Raw genomic sequence first — 14,623 nt, forward strand, 5'->3', positions numbered from 1 at the left:
AATTCCACTAGTAAGTGCAGCTCTGCCTTCCTACAACAGCTTTCCAAACTCTACCACTACCTACTTAGGTTCATTTTTAGCAAACTCCACTGTGCTTGAGAGCAGGAGTCATTGCTCCTCAGAATAGAACTTTCCTCAAGAGAGGAGAGACATTTTTATCTTGCTGGTTTTGCCTGGACTAGGACACTATGTGCTGTTCTCCTGAACCTAGTAAGTGCAGCTCTGCCTTCCTACAACAGCTTTCCAAACTCTACCACTACCTACTTAGGTTCATTTTTAGCAAACTCCACTGTGCTTGAGAGCAGGAGTCATTGCTCCTCAGAATAGAACTTTCCTCAAGAGAGGAGAGACATTTTTATCTTGCTGGTTTTGCCTGGACTAGGACACTATGTGCTGTTCTCCTGAACTCCTGAAATCTCTGGGTGGAAGAATAAGTACAACCTGCAAATAAACCATTTGTCCTTCATTTTTACTTATTTTGTAGGTCAGAACAGCAGTGCTGGGAAATTGAAGACTTTGTTTGGTGCTCTGGACATAATGACCAAAACCAAGGGAGCATTCCAGCTCATCAGGAAGGAGCTTGTGGCAGAGAGTGAACAGGTAAAGGAAAGTCAAATGGTGTGGTACCTGCTCCCTTCTGGCTCCTGCATTCACCTAAAACTGGTCACTTGACAGTTAAAATATTCCTTGGGTACTTTTCCAGAGCACTAGTTGCTTAACTAGTGTGGACAGAGGTAGAATCTATTGATCTGTTGCAGTTCTGTCCTAGCCAGGAAGTGGGTAAAAAAATCCTCTAGAACATAATCCAGAGATGGATTAGAACATCTTTGTGTAGAGATCTGTTGGATTAAAACATGTTTGTGTTCAGATCAGGAGTGACTCTGTGAATGGATTTCTTCTGTGCAACTCAGTTATCCCTTAAAGGGCCTTTATTATCCCTTCCAGGTCTTCTCTAAGAACTTGAGAATATTTATACAATAAAAAAGGGAGTTCTCTCTCATACATTTCATGTCTAAGTACTAACACATGGAGGGTTACCTGTGAACAGGCTCCTGATGCCTAAACCTACAATTATTTGCTGATGTGTGTGTCCCTTGGGCAACACATGGAGTAGTCAAACCCCTATTTTCCATATTTTACCACTCCTATAGGATTCAACTCATTTGCAGGTGGAATAGTCTGACTCATTACCTGTGTTTAGCTCAGTGAAATGTTTCTTTCCTTGTAGATGAGCAAGGATGAAGGTCCTGCTGAGAGTGTGGCACCTAATGATTCCTCTGTGGGCCTTAACAAAGAAGAAGTCTTGAAGCTGCTCAGTATCTTTGAGTCCAGAATGTCATTCCTTCTCCTCCAATCCATCAAGTTGTTAACTTCAAACAAAAAGAAGATTGGGTAAGTTGAACCTTGGTGCATGTGTGCTCTCAGCTGTGGTTTGGGCAGTGTTTGGTGTTTCACCTCCTAAAAAAAGCCTCCACAAGGTGGCAATCTGAATATGTGGAATGCAGAGGATTGGATTAAGTTGTGTGTTACCAAACAGTAACTGAGTAAATTGCTTTAGTTCTGTTTAGTTCTCAGCAAAACTGTTTTCCTGTTTTGTGAGGGGTTTTTTTTGTGAGGTTTTCCCCTCACATTGTCATTGTCTTGGGATGTTATTCTGAAGATTCCACACAGGGAACGTGTTGCAATGTGAGTGCTGTGAAATGGCACTGTAAGAGTATGTTCAGCTCCTTGAAACCTCGAGGCCAAGCTGAAAACTACCTTTCATTTGGCCTTTCCAGTACCTCCTGCACATCTGTGTATGTTCCCTTCCAACTGCTCTGCAGAAGATGAGTGATGTTTGCCTTCTGCTTTAACAATAGGGAAAAGGGAGGAAATTGGAGCTCACAAATGCTGCTTCAGGGGCTCAGCTGCGCTCTGGCAGAGAACAGAATGTGTAGGAAAATGAATGTTTGCTGGTGGAACTTGCAGCCTGGCAGTAAAACTGGATGAAATCCTGGTTTCACCCTCTAAAAGTGAACTGCAGGAGCAGAACAGACCTTGGCTGTGCCAATGGGAGAGGGAAGAGTAATTGAAAGGAATACTTTGTTCGGGGAATTCTTGTAACTTCTCCGAGAAATACTTTGCATTTCAGTGGCTTTTTATTGACTATCTGTGCTGCCTAATAAATGGACCTGTCTGTGATGTCTGCCAAGTGTGTGATGGATTTTCATTTGCCTCAGCATTCCTTGGTCCTTCCCAAAGCACTTGCAATTAGCCTGACTGCTGCCTGTACATTTTATTTCTATTATAGAGTCTTTATTTACATTTTATGCTCCTTCCTGCAGTATGAACAGAGGCTCTGACTGCAGTGCTGTGAGGGAACGTGGGGCTGAGGCAACTGGAGGCTCCAATCCAAACCCCAGCTATGTGGTTCCACGGGGATGATACTCATCAGAGCTGTTTAATAACAGCCTTGCTAATTTGAAGCTCTGTGGCCAGGTTAATAGTTTGTTATCTGCTTTCTGTGTAGGGGCATTAATGAAGAAGAAGCTGTGGTGAAAACCAACAAGCAAGTTTACTCCCTGCTGCTGCGGGCGACGGCCAACAGGGCCCTGAGCCTGCTGGAGCGCACCGAGGTGATCCTCAGCGTCCTGGAGCAGCTGAGCCCCAGCAGCGAGGGCGGGAGGGGAGTGGAGCAGTGAGGAGGGGCTGCAGAGCAGCAGAACCAGTGCCTTTGCTCCGTGGGAGCACTGGGGATGTTCCCACGGGGTGTCTGCCGAGGGGGCGATGGTGTCGCCCGCGTCGTGTCCTACGTCTGGGAAAGCACAAGGATTCCTTTTTATCCTGGAAAGCATCTTCTGTTCCCAGTGTTTCTCTGTTTGAAATGCCAACTTGGGGGGGGAGGAGGGGAGGCTGGAGCTAAATGTTTTTTCACTGCTGAGAAATTCCTGGTTTTTCTCTTAAGAGAGAACAGGTTTGCAGTGATCTCGATGTTCTGCATACAGATGTAACCTCAGAGTTGCTCTGGTTTGATCCTTAATGAAATCTATTTTGTAAGCAGAGCTGCATTGGAACGTGAACTAATGTCAGCCCAAGCTGCACCAGATTTCTATGGAATTTGATGCACTACTCATCCCAGTGAGGATCCTGCACAAAAACCTGTGCCTTTCTAGCTCTGATGTGACTCTTGCAAACTCATCAGCCATCTCTGGGATCTCCTTTTGGCAAGTGAATGGTTTCAGCTGTGTTGGAATTGATCAAGAATAGTATTATCTTTTTCAGACTTGAAACTGTGAATGAGAGGATATTTTTCAATAAAACTTTATTTATTAAACATGAACTCCATTGCTCTGCCTTGTTCTCCTTGGTGCTGAGCCTCAGCAGAGCAGCAAACTGCTCCACAGGGTTAGAACCATTTTCCAGCAATTCACATCCTTCATCTCCAGACATGGAACTGCTTTGTAAGGCCAAACCCTTGTCCCGTTGTGCCCAGTGTGACTGGTGAACCCACACCCACAGTCTTACATGACCTGAGTTGACAGGAACACTCTTGGGCTCAGGTTAGCTCCTGTTCAGGTCTGGAGATTGTCACCTGCCTGGAAATTCAGGTCACATCCTCAGAATTAAGCTAACAGAACTGTACAGCAGTGAGAGTTTCTCTGTCCTCCACGCATTCTGCTAACAAAAATGACTTTCAGGAGGATTATAATTGAGGATATTATGGTTTAAACCTTCTGTGAATTCCTTGGCTGTAGCTGAAGGTAATGTTAGTGCTAAACAGGATTATTTCTTCCTTTCACAGATAAACAATTAAGGCATAAACCACATCCAAAACAGACAACTCTTAACACCATTAGTAACTCTGATAAGCCAGTTTATGTCCCTGTTAATAAATCTTCCTTCTGTACAGGAACAGACACCAAAAACTCATCTCTAAGACTCTGCACTGAGGGTGAACAGCTGACCTGAATCAGCCCCACATGGTGCAGCTTCACGGCAGGAATTCTGGTCCACTGAGAGTCTACAATCAGCATTTTCATACAAAGATATGAAGAGCAGAACAAGTAAATTTACAAAAGAAAACACTCCATTATAATATGTGGGTTTTTTTCCACAAAAGATGTGCACACAAAACTGATTCTACAGAGAAATTAAAACCTGACCTGTATGTGAGGAGATACCTGAGGTGATATGTGGAACATTTCAGTGTGTTAAATGTTCACAGCTGGTTTTCAAGGACAACACAGTCACAGTGCACACAGGAGGGAAGGGGAGGAGCTGGAGGCTTTCAGACATGCTGGACAGATTCTAGACTTCTTAGGTATTTAGGTGAAACCTTCCCCCACCACTCCCTGACCAGGACAGTGTTGCACGTTCCTTAAGAACACTTCTGTGCAGGACAACAGCAACTTGGCCACACCTCCTACAGCACCATATTCCCTTCAGATACACACTGGGCTCTCACTCAGGCTGCAGAGAGCAGTTCTGGGAGTGAAGGGCCCTGTGGATCCCAGCAGCAAGGTCCTGGGCAGTGGGGCTGGGTGCAGTGCAGCTCACTGGGATTCCTCCGGCCTCCATGGCCTCTGCAGTGGTTGGACCGATGGCAGCAAACTGCAATGACAATAGTTACAGCTATAAAGCTCAGGCACAGCACCATGGACCTAAGCAATGTCCTTCCAGTCACCAACTCACATGGCTGAGCCTCCCAGACAGCACTGACCATTGCAGGCTGAGGATGTATGTGCAGCACTGAACCCACCCAGCAATTGAACTACTTAGCAATGACTTAGGAAAGATTAATATTTATCTCCTCATTACAAACATTTAAAGCTCTTAGTCCCACAGAACAGCACAAGTGAGAGGAATTTTAATCAGCTCCAGCCTGGTTCAAGCAAGAACTCCTCATGCCTCATCACTAGGAGAAAATAAAGCCTGTCTCAGTGGAGATGGGGAAGTTGGTTGGGTAAAAACATTCCAGGGGAAAACAATTACCTTTTCTCTGTTTAAAAACAGACTCTCAGCTAAATCCAACCAAGGCCAGGTTGGATGGGGCTTGGAGCACCCTGGGCTAGTGGAAGGTGTCCCTGCCCATGGCAGGGGGTGGAACTAGATGGTCCTTAAGGTCCTTCCAGCCCAAACAGAAATAAGCACAAACAAAAGAGAAAATGAAGGTTTGCAGTGGTTGTAACAACTTTCCTGTCCCGTTTGCCCACCCCAGACTTTCTCCCTAAAATGTTTCACCATTTTTAAGAGCATATACCTTGATATGGTTGATCAAATCCCCTGAAAGCTTCTGAATGTGCTGGAGGCAAAATTTGACACCGGATGGACTGAAGAACACGATGCTTGCAGGGATCCCCTGGGTGAAAGTAACCACAGCACAGATTATTCCTCCTTCCTGCAGTGTGCATTGTCACACTTCCCTTCAGCTGTCTCTGGATGGATGCGAAGGTGTTTCAGAGACCCTTCCCGGGGCCTAAGGGGGCTCCAGGAGAGCTGCAGAGGGACTTGGGACAAGGGTCTGGAGGGACAGGACACAGGGAATGGCTCCCAATGCCAGAGGGCAGGGATAGATGGGATGTTGGGAAGGAATCCTCCCCTGGGAGGTGCTGAGGGGTTGGAATAGATTTCCCAGAGCAGCTGTGGCTGCTCCATCCCTGGGAGTGTGTTGGATGGGGCTTGGAGCAACCTGGGCTGGTGGGAGGTGTCCCTGCTCATAGCAGGGGAGTTGGAACTAGATGATCTTTAAGGTCCTTCCAACCCAAACCATTCTGGGATTCTATGACTCTATAACTCTATGATGAAGCTCCTACAAAGGAAGAAGCTAAATCAGAAAGCCATTCTTGAAAAATTCCAAGCAATCATTACTTTTACTACTATTATTTACATATTTTTATATTGCCATACTAATTAATACTTAGTGACATTTACTAGAAGGTTCTAAGGGGAGCAGAGCACTAATGATTCCATCCAATATGTCTCAAGACACTTATCCAGAGCATCTCAGTGGGAATTCTAACACTTAAAATGAGATGACTAATGCATTCCTATCAGGGAAGAGACACAAACCACGTGGGGCAGGTTACTACTGGGTTCTGGTTTGTGATACACAGCAAAGGTGTGTAGTGACAGTTCAGCTACACTCCCAACAAAAAGGAAGATCCTGGCAGGTATTGTCTCATGCCTCACAAAACCTCCAGCCCCATCAGTGTCCAGTACCTGCTGTGAGAAGTAACTGCTCAAAGCTTCCTGCAGCTGAGGGTGTTGGGTGGTTTGATACACAGTGAGGCTCTCCAGAGGTACTCCTGGAATCAGGACAGAGTCATAGTTAGGGTTTCATTCAGTTCTGTTACTCCAGGAAAACACAATACACTCACTGCACTTCAGTGCACTGTTCTAGGCTAAGAAGAGCCATCAACACACTGTGAAGGGTTTGTGTGTCCCAGAGCTGTGGGCAACCATCCAACCTCCCAGTGTCTACTCCCATCCCCTGAACCTGTAGCAAACTTAACAGCAAGTTCCATTTTTCCTTATTCCAATGTGGTTCACAAGCTTTAGCTACAACTTTCCTCATCACTGGCTAATTAAACTGAGTCTCCAGGGGAAGTCCAACCTTTTTCTCTAAGCACTGTAGGAAGCACTTCTCTTTTCAGGGCTCCACAAGGAAAAAGAAGAGCTGAGGAATTAGGTTTCTCTCCTGTAAACACACAGACAAGAACTTTAATTAACTTATATCTTTAATAAAGAGTAAACATGACACATTTAATACACTTGGAAGGCATCAGGTGCTGAGCACTGCAGTAAATGCCACGTGCTGCACCACAGACAGCCCTAAGGTACCTCAGCACATCTGCAGAGCAGCTGCAGCCCAAGGTCAGAGGACACTCAGCATGTACATTACAAATGTTCCATAAGCAGAACACTAATACATTGGCCACAAAGATTTCACCACAGATAAACTGCATTTCTATTCCCCTTGGCCCTTCTACAAAGGAATTTATCTCCTCCTCCTGCTCCTCCTCCCAGTCTGCCTCAGTCTTTAAAGTCTCAGTCCCACTCAATCCAGGACAGTTCTCTCTCTCTAGAAAAGAATATTCAGGGCAGAATACTCTGCTGGAAAGTTTCAGTCTATCTGCAGTTCTATTTTCTCAGTTCCCCAGGGAAAAATGATCCTGGTCCCACTGCTGGGCTGGAAGTGGATCTTCAGTAGTTCCTGTCAAGTTAGGGATTTAAAAGCAGAATTTCTTTGCAGCCTGACTTTTCCATAAGTGGCAAATTCAGAAGCAATTTCCAGGTGAAATTCTGCACAGCTGCAAACAGCTTTGCCTTCAGCGTTCAGAACAAACAAGTTCCTCAACACATTGTTTCAGTACTCATTCAGATTTGTTAATGCACATTTGAGAGACAATTACTAGAGAACCAAGTGCTGAAGTAGACTCCTGGTTTATGGAAGCACCAGAGATGCCTCAGGGGTACAAAATAAAGGGAAACAGAGTGAAAATCAATGGAAAAATCACCACAGATAGACCTGACTGTCCTGAGTGCAAATTGAAGGTCTATTAGAAACCAGAGATATGCTGAGATAGGTTTGGCAGTGAGTGAAGTGTCAGTGTGACACCTGGAAAGAAACATGAATCCCTTGTGGATTGGGGCTGACAAAGCACAGAACAATTCCTTACCCCTGACCACAACAAGCATTGGTTTCCCTAACTTCTGTAGCCAACACAAACCTTAGACTCCAATGAAGGAACAGAAGTATTTGTCTTGCAAAGAGTAAATCAAACTAGTTACTTAAGGAGAGAATTCCTTTGTTCCTTTGTACCAAAGCACAACAGGTGAACAGCAGAGAAATCTCATTACCTCACATTTTATTCTATCCTGACAATAAATTCTAATGACACAAAAGATTCAGAGCAATTCTTTTCATTTCCTTATGTTATGCACAAGCAAAAATGAGTATATAGACTATAGGGAACAGAGTATAATTTAACCTGCACTTCTGAGATTGTTCCAAACCACTTCATCAGGTGAGAGCACATAAATCAGCACATGGCAATAAATCTGTGAGGCTGATTCCGTGTGTCAGCAACAAGCAGCCTCCAGTGACTGAAATTTGCTGTTTGGTTGCTTTTTTCCACATCCTACAGCAGAACACACAGGTATTTCCCTTGTCTTCCTCCTCAAAAAACTCACAAACTAACTGCAAACTGGTTAATTCATTGCCAGGAGTAGATTTTCTAGTCCTAAAAAAAAAAATAATTAGCTGAAACCTTTCTTGGCTCTCATGTATCTGCTGAAGGGCAGAGATAGGTTATTCTTCACCGATGGCATTTTTTGTGTGGAAAATATCTTTTAATTTTCAGAATTTACTATTTAATCTTGTGTTGGCAAGTATCACTTTCATCGTTAAATATTCCCTAGAGTTAAGATATTTCATTTGCCAGTGACTTAGAGAGGATTCTGCCATGAAAAACTACACTTGCCAGCTCCAATCCCATTTCTCTTCTGCCTACAAATCTCTGCTCCACACAGACTTTGCTGATCAACTCCCTCATATCTGTGCAAAAACATCACCTCTTTGCTCACAGCTTGTTCTGACCCATCCACTCAAAATAATCAGCCCCAGATGTTTCCTTGTGCAAAGTCAATTACAGAATCTAAGATTTTACATACATTAATTATTTTGTTACAGGTATTTCAAAGTCTGTTTTATGGTCCTTCAGAGCAGAACACACAGGTCCTATGAGTAGGAGATACTTACAGTAGGTACTTCTTGCCTCAGTCTGTACTTGACTTTATCTCTGGGACATTCTGAAGTGATGGAAGCTAGATTAGCTTAATTGAACTAGAAGATTTGACTTACTTGAGCAAATATATTCAGCTAATTTTTCAGCATTTCCAGACTTCTCTCCTTGTGGGGTAAGGCCAATTTCTTCTGCTACAACCAAAAGTAGTAGAGAGAAACACTGAGAACAATTCAGATTTAGTGTCACAGAAACATGGGTTGCAACAGGGGACACAATCCAAGCACATAAATCCCTCATACAACCTCAGTCCCTCATCCCTTTCAGCCAATTTTCTTTCCAAAACCACAAGGATATGGAGAACAAAGAGGTAGTTTTTTTCTGTTTTGACCAAATTTTAAAGCATTAACCATCACAAGGAATCACAAATCCAGAGACAGATCCTTACCTGAAGCATGAACAGGCATAATGTGTATACAATGACCTCTCTTCAAAATTGTCCAGTTGCCAAATTCATATTTATTGTCTGAGCACCCTTGAATAGCCACTTAATACTCCAAAAATTGCACTTTCAAGACAGATTGATCTAAGACTTCATGTTTTAAAGTTTACCTAAAGCAGCTGTAGCTTTTCCTACCACGTATGTTGGTTTGATATTCCACATCTGCTTCAGAGATTTGGACCAGGCTGAAAAACATTCCATGAAGGTTAAGCACATGGCAACAAAATATGAATGTTAAATGAGCGTTTGGAGTTCTGGTTCATCTACAACTACAGCAAAATAATAGTGACTAAAACTCCACTACATCTTGCAGCAGATCTGGATGTACAAAATAGATTTTTAATGTATTTTTTATGTGTAAATAGAAATCTATATGTTTTTTAAAAGCTTAATTTGAGTAAACAGTTCTTGGCTGCTTTTGTTAAGTAGCAATTTTAGGGCACACTTTGCCTGTGCCAGATCACATGAGACTTGCAAAGTCCATTTATATCTATATGTTCATTTATATTTGTCTTTTGGCATTAAAAAATTACCAGAATTTGTAGAAAAAAACCTCAAGGCACAATGTGCAAAGGAATATTTAGACAGAAAACTGGTGGTTTAAATTGAATATTTAGGCTAAACTCAAATATAACATTCTATGACAGCAAATAAAAGGTAAATAACTACATCCATGCACTGCAGAACTCTATAAAGCAACTCTAATGCCAGGAAAATACAGACACTGATTCTATTTGAAATATAGACCAAAATTAAGTTATCAACTCAGCAATAAAATGTACCCAAGACCTAAATAAAATTCCTAGGAGATGGTTTTCCTCCCTGAGGCAGTGAGCAGGTTATAAATTACAGCTCCTGGTTCCAGCTCCAGGTTCATAAAGTTCCTGATCCTTATGCCTGGAATCCTAATGGGTCAAAGGTAGATACACTAAGTCTTCTACTGTCTTGGCTTGAACCAGCACAGGACATTGAGGTCCTTTCTTGAGGGGAAAACAGGAGAAATACAAACTATGACAGTAAAAAAAAAATCAGTTCTAAAGAAGGAAAAATGTAAGGATTTATTGCCTTTGGAAAGAAACCAAACGGGAACTGAAGACTCATTTTATTGATTCAAGTATGTGTTTGATCAGTTCCTAATCCAGATTAGGGATGAACTCTAGATAAGTGACTACATTTGGCCCAAAATCCTAACGCAGAGTCCTCTGATGCTGAGTATGCTCAGATCAGCTAAGGCTCTCAGTGCATCTGCTCACTCAAGAGTGTAACCTCCCTCACAGCACCTTGATTAGTGTGTCCACAGCCCAGACAGGGAGCAGATAAAGCAACAAAACTACCTCAGTGTTCACAGAAACTCCATGCTGCAAGTTATCACCTACCATAAGGATCTGGAAGAGTTTACAAGGGTTTGGTAGATCACCATGATGGGAATTTCTATTTAGCACTCTACAGGTTCTTACTCACAGCTCATGCGTGGCCTTTATTTATCACCACTTCTTCACCTTTTTTTGCAGCTAACACTTAATTCACTTGAGAAATTTTGTATTCCTGTCACACCTCATATAGGCACAGAAGTTGTGGCCAGTTTTTATAACACCCTCTCCTCTTTGTGGAGCAGCAAGTAAACCAGGCACTGGAGCCAAATATTCCTTAGGCAAGAGATAACCACAACTGGAAAAACTCTCACTAATTAGCAATACACACCAAAAGCTCCTTCCTTTCATTTTTAAGCATGGAAAACCTAACCCTTAAAAGCTCAATCTGGCACAAGGCCTTTATGCTGCCCCAAGAACCATGAGATACAGCTCTACTGAAAGGTCATGCTGCAAACAGCTGCTGGTGGGTGAAATAAAGTTCAGTAAAACACAAACTTCACGAACAGGAATATACATATGCACTTACCTTCCTTTTTAGTGTTGTCTTTCAAACATATCTTGATGGCTTCTATTGCTCTTGGGCTGGTAAACACTAGGCCTCCATGGCACTCTGGGTGAGAAAGCTATTTATAAAGAGTAAATTTAAGAAGTAAAGAAAATAAGTAGTGAATTAGTTGAAAAATAGGTTGATCAATGCTTTATAATCTCATGAAGAACAGAAGAGCTTCAATAATAGCCTGAAATGCCCCAATAGCTGTTGCTATCTCTGTTCCATCACCTTAAATGTGAACTCTGTCTGACCAAGCAAATTCTATAACAAGCACAGGCAAAATCCCTGGAGCTGTCCACAATGTTCTCTTGTGCACAGCTGTGTTTGTGGTAACACAAAAGAGGCACCACAAAGAGCATGATTAAACCAAGGTAACACACAGGAACCACGGCCTAAATTCTGGGGGAAACAAGACAACTGCAATAGCTGAACACTCACCTTTTCAAATAGGCTTTCAAGGGAGAGGAACTCGAAGGACAGAACTGGGATCAGTGTGGCTTCAAAGCTGTGTAATCCTAATTCCTGGGAGAAAAGGTTTGCAGCTCTTAAAATAGGTTCCAGACAGCAGGTTTTGCCTTTTTACAAAGAACTAAGTCAGCACAAGTATTTCTTTTTCTTAAAGCAAAATAAAAAGGCATTTTGTTTCGTTTCACTTGGACACCTAGTTTGGTTTTGTTAGTTACTTAGTATTACAACATGGTGTTAGACAAAGAGCTGTGGAACTGAGGCTTCCTGAGGTTCAGGGTAGAGCAGCACATCCCTGTGCAATCCCCAAGTGACAAAGGACAACCCAAATATTCCTTCTCTCTCTGTAATAAGGAAATAATTCTTCTTATAAATCCTTCAGCAGAATTGCTCCTAGGAGTGAGACTTGTTCCCATGACCACAGCAACAGGTCCCCTCTGCTTCACACTACACTCACAGTAAGACCACCAATATTTTTGTAATCTTCATTCTATCTATATGAGCAAATTAATTAATGCATCAAAATGGAACTGGTTTAATATCAGCACTTTGCTGAGAGCTGTCACAGTGAATTCAGTACAAATATATACATACTTGTATATCTACACTACACTTTTTCAGCAAAAGCAAATTTTCTTAGCATAATTTCAAACATGCACTCCTAATTTTCACTATTTTTTTCTCAGAAAACATCACCATTTCAGACATGCACTCCTCATTTTAATTGTCTTCCACAGAAAACACAGTCATTTCAGACACGCACTCCTAATCTGATTATTTTCCTCAGGAAATAGCCTAAATTCAGACATGCTCTCTTAATTTTGATTACTTTCCTCAGAAAATACAGTAATTTCAGACATGCACTCCTAACTTGGTTCTTTTTCTCAGAAATATCATAATTTCAGACATGCACTTCTAATTTTGACAGGTTTTCTCAGAAAATATAGTCATTTCAGACACAATTTTGATGATTTTCCTTAGAAAACATCACAGTTTCAGATGTGCACTTCTCAATTTTGATGATTTTTTACAGAAAACATCACAATTTCAGACGTGCACATGGAAACACTTCAATCCATCTGATCCTACTGTTTAATAGTGAACTGACCCATTTGTTTACTTTTTTTTCCCCCCAAAGTTTACTCACTTTAATATATGGATCTGGTCCTGCATCTTTGTCTTTGGGATCCTTCAGCAACAGAACCTTCATTGTCCACCAGGGAAGTGCAAGAGAACCCTGAAACAGAGGAATGGATTTATCTAAATTAGATCTCCAGGACTTCTTACTCCAACGGTGCCTTGACCAGCTGAGCTGCAGAGCCAATGGGTTACTACCAGTGGTAGTGCTCCCTACACAATGAGTAAGCACTTAGTGAGCATTCTCTGGCTATGCAAACCCACCCTGATAAGGCCAACAAATAACATGTGCTTGAGATAACAGTGTTCAAGAAGAGGCTGTAATGGAACAGAGTCTGCATGAATGAGGCTCAAACATTAATGACCACCTCTGGAATTTTAGTGCTTGGGATGTTTCCACACATTTTCCTGCTGTTTTTTACACAGAGCACATTCACACTGTGCTTAATGCACACTACCTCACACCCTTCTCTGTGTGTCTGGAATTAGCCAGAACTAGCCTGGGATTTAATTTTTTAAATAAGCACCTGATTCCTGATCCCTTTTCTGTTTGTCCTGAATTAGCTAGAACTAGCCTGGGATCCAGTTTTTTAAGTCACAGTAAGCACCTGATTCCTGTTTTAATTTGTTTCTCAGCAACTTTTACTAATATCACAGATGCTCTGGACACTCTTGATTTAAAGCACAGAATCACTGAATCTTTCAGGTTGGAAAAGATCTCCAAGATCATTGAGTCCAACTCGTGACAGATCACTTTGTCAACTACACCAGGGCATTAAGTGCCATGTTCAGTCATTCCTTGAACACCTGAATGAATGCAGAACCTGCAAACTGCTTTCACCTTGATTCCTGACAGAAACCTCACACAGCTTCACCTTTATTCTGATTTGCATAGTTTAAACAGGGATGTGCAAAGAATCACTGATTCAATCAGGCTGGAAAAGACCTCTGAGATCATTGAGTCCAACCTGTGACCTAATATCACTTGTCAACCTGACCATGGCACTAAGTGCCATGTCCAGTCTGTCCTTAAACACCTCCAGGGATGGTGACCCCACCATCTCCTGTGACAGCCTGTTCAAATGCTTAACAACTCTTTCCATGAAAAAATTCCTCCCACAAGGAAGTGACACTAGCAGCACAAGCAGGGAATCCTGTGATTTTGGGAAAGAGGCAGCTCGATGTGCCCCCACATCCCAGCAGGGCATCCCGGCCCCAGGCACTCTCCCCATGCCCCTTCACATCTTGGAACACAATCAAGGCTGGAAGAGACCTCTAACATCATCGAATCCAACCCTAAAACTGTCACTGCTGGAACCCCTAAACCATATCCTCTAGTGTCAGATCCAGACATCTCTTAAAATCTTCCAGGGACAGTGACTCCACCACCTCCCTGGGCAATTCCCAATTCCAACCTATAGAATCGATAATGAATAAGGGTTGAATCAATAAGGCTGGAAGAGACCTCTAACATCATCGAATCCAACCCTAAACCTGTCACTGCTGGAACCCCTAAACCCTTTATTCCAGTGCCAGCTCTGGATGCCTCTAAACACCTCCAGGGATGGTGACTCCACCACCTCCCTGCACAAATCCCTCTTCCCACCTATATAATCAACAAAGCCGGAAGAAACCTTTGAGATTACAGAATCACCTCTAAGATCACCCACTCCAACCCTTAACCTGTCACTGCTGGAACCCCTAAACCCTAGGTCATATCCTCCAGTGTCAGATCCAGACACCTTTAAACACCTCCAGGGATGGTGACTCCACCACCTCCCTGGGCAATTCCCCCTACTCCCACCTATACAATCAATAAAGCTGGAAGAGACCTTGAAGAACACAGAATCACCTCCAGAACCACCAGCTCCAG

The 14,623-nt window shown here is 42.7% G+C and overlaps 2 protein-coding genes across 2 annotated transcripts in view; one reads left to right on the plus strand and one right to left on the minus strand.

Moving 5' to 3' along the window:
- The window catches only part of EDRF1 (erythroid differentiation regulatory factor 1), a 23,149-nt gene extending 20,468 nt beyond the window's left edge, over positions 1-2,681 (plus strand). Inside the window, exons 21-24 of the mRNA XM_009077571.1 lie at positions 1-14; positions 485-600; positions 1,229-1,392; positions 2,510-2,681. The exon at positions 1-14 is cut by the window's left edge and continues 140 nt beyond it. Of these exons, the coding sequence (XP_009075819.1) occupies positions 1-14; positions 485-600; positions 1,229-1,392; positions 2,510-2,681 (466 nt within the window). The remainder of the gene's footprint in view (positions 15-484; positions 601-1,228; positions 1,393-2,509) is intronic.
- Positions 2,682-4,440: 1,759 nt separating this feature from the next.
- Positions 4,441-12,823, minus strand: UROS (uroporphyrinogen III synthase). Its single transcript, XM_009077572.1, has 9 exons — positions 12,761-12,823; positions 11,587-11,670; positions 11,125-11,221; positions 9,336-9,410; positions 8,843-8,917; positions 6,593-6,676; positions 6,199-6,284; positions 5,240-5,338; positions 4,441-4,590 (listed from the first exon to the last, which is right to left on the minus strand). The coding sequence occupies exons 1-9, from the start codon at positions 12,821-12,823 to the stop codon at positions 4,441-4,443; spliced, it is 813 nt and encodes a 270-aa protein (XP_009075820.1).
- Between the last annotated feature and the right edge of the window lie 1,800 nt (positions 12,824-14,623).

This window comes from Acanthisitta chloris, unplaced genomic scaffold, assembly GCF_000695815.1.
Source record: "Acanthisitta chloris isolate BGI_N310 unplaced genomic scaffold, ASM69581v1 scaffold20836, whole genome shotgun sequence".
Classification (NCBI taxonomy): Eukaryota; Metazoa; Chordata; class Aves; order Passeriformes; family Acanthisittidae; genus Acanthisitta; species Acanthisitta chloris.

Bases quoted from the DNA above. Each gene is read 5' to 3' on its own strand.
- UROS (XM_009077572.1), bottom strand. From the start codon at position 12,823: ATGAAGGTTCTGTTGCTGAAGGATCCCAAAGACAAAGATGCAGGACCA. The intron at 8,918-9,335 runs GTAAACTTTAAA...TTTTGGTTGTAG, and splicing joins AAAAGCTACAGCTGCTTTAG to CAGAAGAAATTGGCCTTACC. The intron at 6,285-6,592 runs GTTGGACTTCCC...TCCTGATTCCAG, and splicing joins TACAGTGCTTAGAGAAAAAG to GAGTACCTCTGGAGAGCCTC.